The sequence below is a fragment of the Echinops telfairi genome, unplaced genomic scaffold (genome assembly GCF_000313985.2).
Source record: "Echinops telfairi isolate 266 unplaced genomic scaffold, ASM31398v2 ScPeMD7_12;HRSCAF=54, whole genome shotgun sequence".
NCBI lineage: Eukaryota > Metazoa > Chordata > Mammalia > Afrosoricida > Tenrecidae > Echinops > Echinops telfairi.
Window position 1 is genome coordinate 4,552,520 of NW_022103909.1, and position 1,107 is coordinate 4,553,626.

At 60.7% G+C, this 1,107-nt stretch overlaps 1 protein-coding gene across 1 annotated transcript in view; it reads left to right on the top strand.

Annotated features, from left to right (window-relative positions):
• The window catches only part of KMT2D (lysine methyltransferase 2D), a 40,577-nt gene that overhangs the window by 27,900 nt on the left and 11,570 nt on the right, over positions 1–1,107 (top strand). Inside the window, exon 41 of the mRNA XM_045287312.1 lies at positions 13–1,029. Coding sequence (XP_045143247.1) covers positions 13–1,029 — 1,017 coding nt within the window. The remainder of the gene's footprint in view (positions 1–12; positions 1,030–1,107) is intronic.

A 1,107-nucleotide genomic window follows, 5' to 3' on the forward strand; every position in this document is an offset into this window, starting at 1 on the left:
CAGCAGCAGCAGCAACAGCACAATGCCGTGCTGGCCCTCAGCCCTTCTCAGAGTCCCCGGCTACTCACCAAGCTTCCTGGTCAGCTGCTCCCAGGCCATGGGCTGCAGCCACCTCAGGGACCCCTGGGTGGACAAGGTGGTGGTCTTCGCCTGCCCCCTGGGGGCATGGCGCTACCTGGACAACCAGGGGGCCCTTTTCTCAACTCAGCCCTGGCGCAGCAGCAGCAGCAGCAACACTCTGGTGGGGCTGGTGCCCTGGCTGGTCCCTCTGGTGGCTTCTTCCCTGGCAACCTTGCTCTTCGGGGCCTGGGACCTGATTCAAGGCTCTTACAGGAAAGGCAGCTGCAGCTTCAGCAGCAGCGCATGCAGCTGGCCCAGAAACTGCAGCAGCAGCAGCAACAGCAGCACCTTCTAGGACAGGCCCAGCAACAGCAGCAGCAGCAACAACAGGGCCCAGGGGCACAGACAAATCAGGCCCTGGGTCCTAAGACCCCAGGACTTCCTAATAGCCACCAGGGCCTCTTGGTCCAACAGCTGTCTCCTCAGCCACCCCAGGGACCCCAGGGCATGCTGGGCCCTGCCCAGGTGGCAGTGTTGCAGCACCAGCAGCAGCAGCATCCTGGAGCTTTGGCCCCTCAGGGCCCTCACAGACAGGTACTTCTGACCCAGCCTCGGATGCTGAGTTCTCCCCAGCTGTCACAGCAGGGTCAAGGCCTTATGGGACACCGACTGGTCACATCCCAGCAACACCAACAGCAGGGGCCCATGGCAGGGCTCTCACATCTTCAGCAGGGTCTGATGCCACATAGCGGGCAGCACAAACTGAGCACACAGCCCATGGGCTCCCTACAGCAGCAGCAGCTTCAGCAACACCAGTTTCAGCAGCAACAACTGCAACAACAGCAGCTACAACAGCAGCAACTACAGCAACAGCAGCAGCAGCAGCAGCAGCAGCTTCAACTACAGCAACAACAGATACAACAGCAGCAGCAACTACAGCAACAGCAGCAGCAGCAGCAGCAGCAGCAGCAGCATTCTCTCCTGTCCACATCTGCCACAGCCCAGGCCATGCCTTTACCACATGAGGGCTCTTCTCCCAATTTGGCT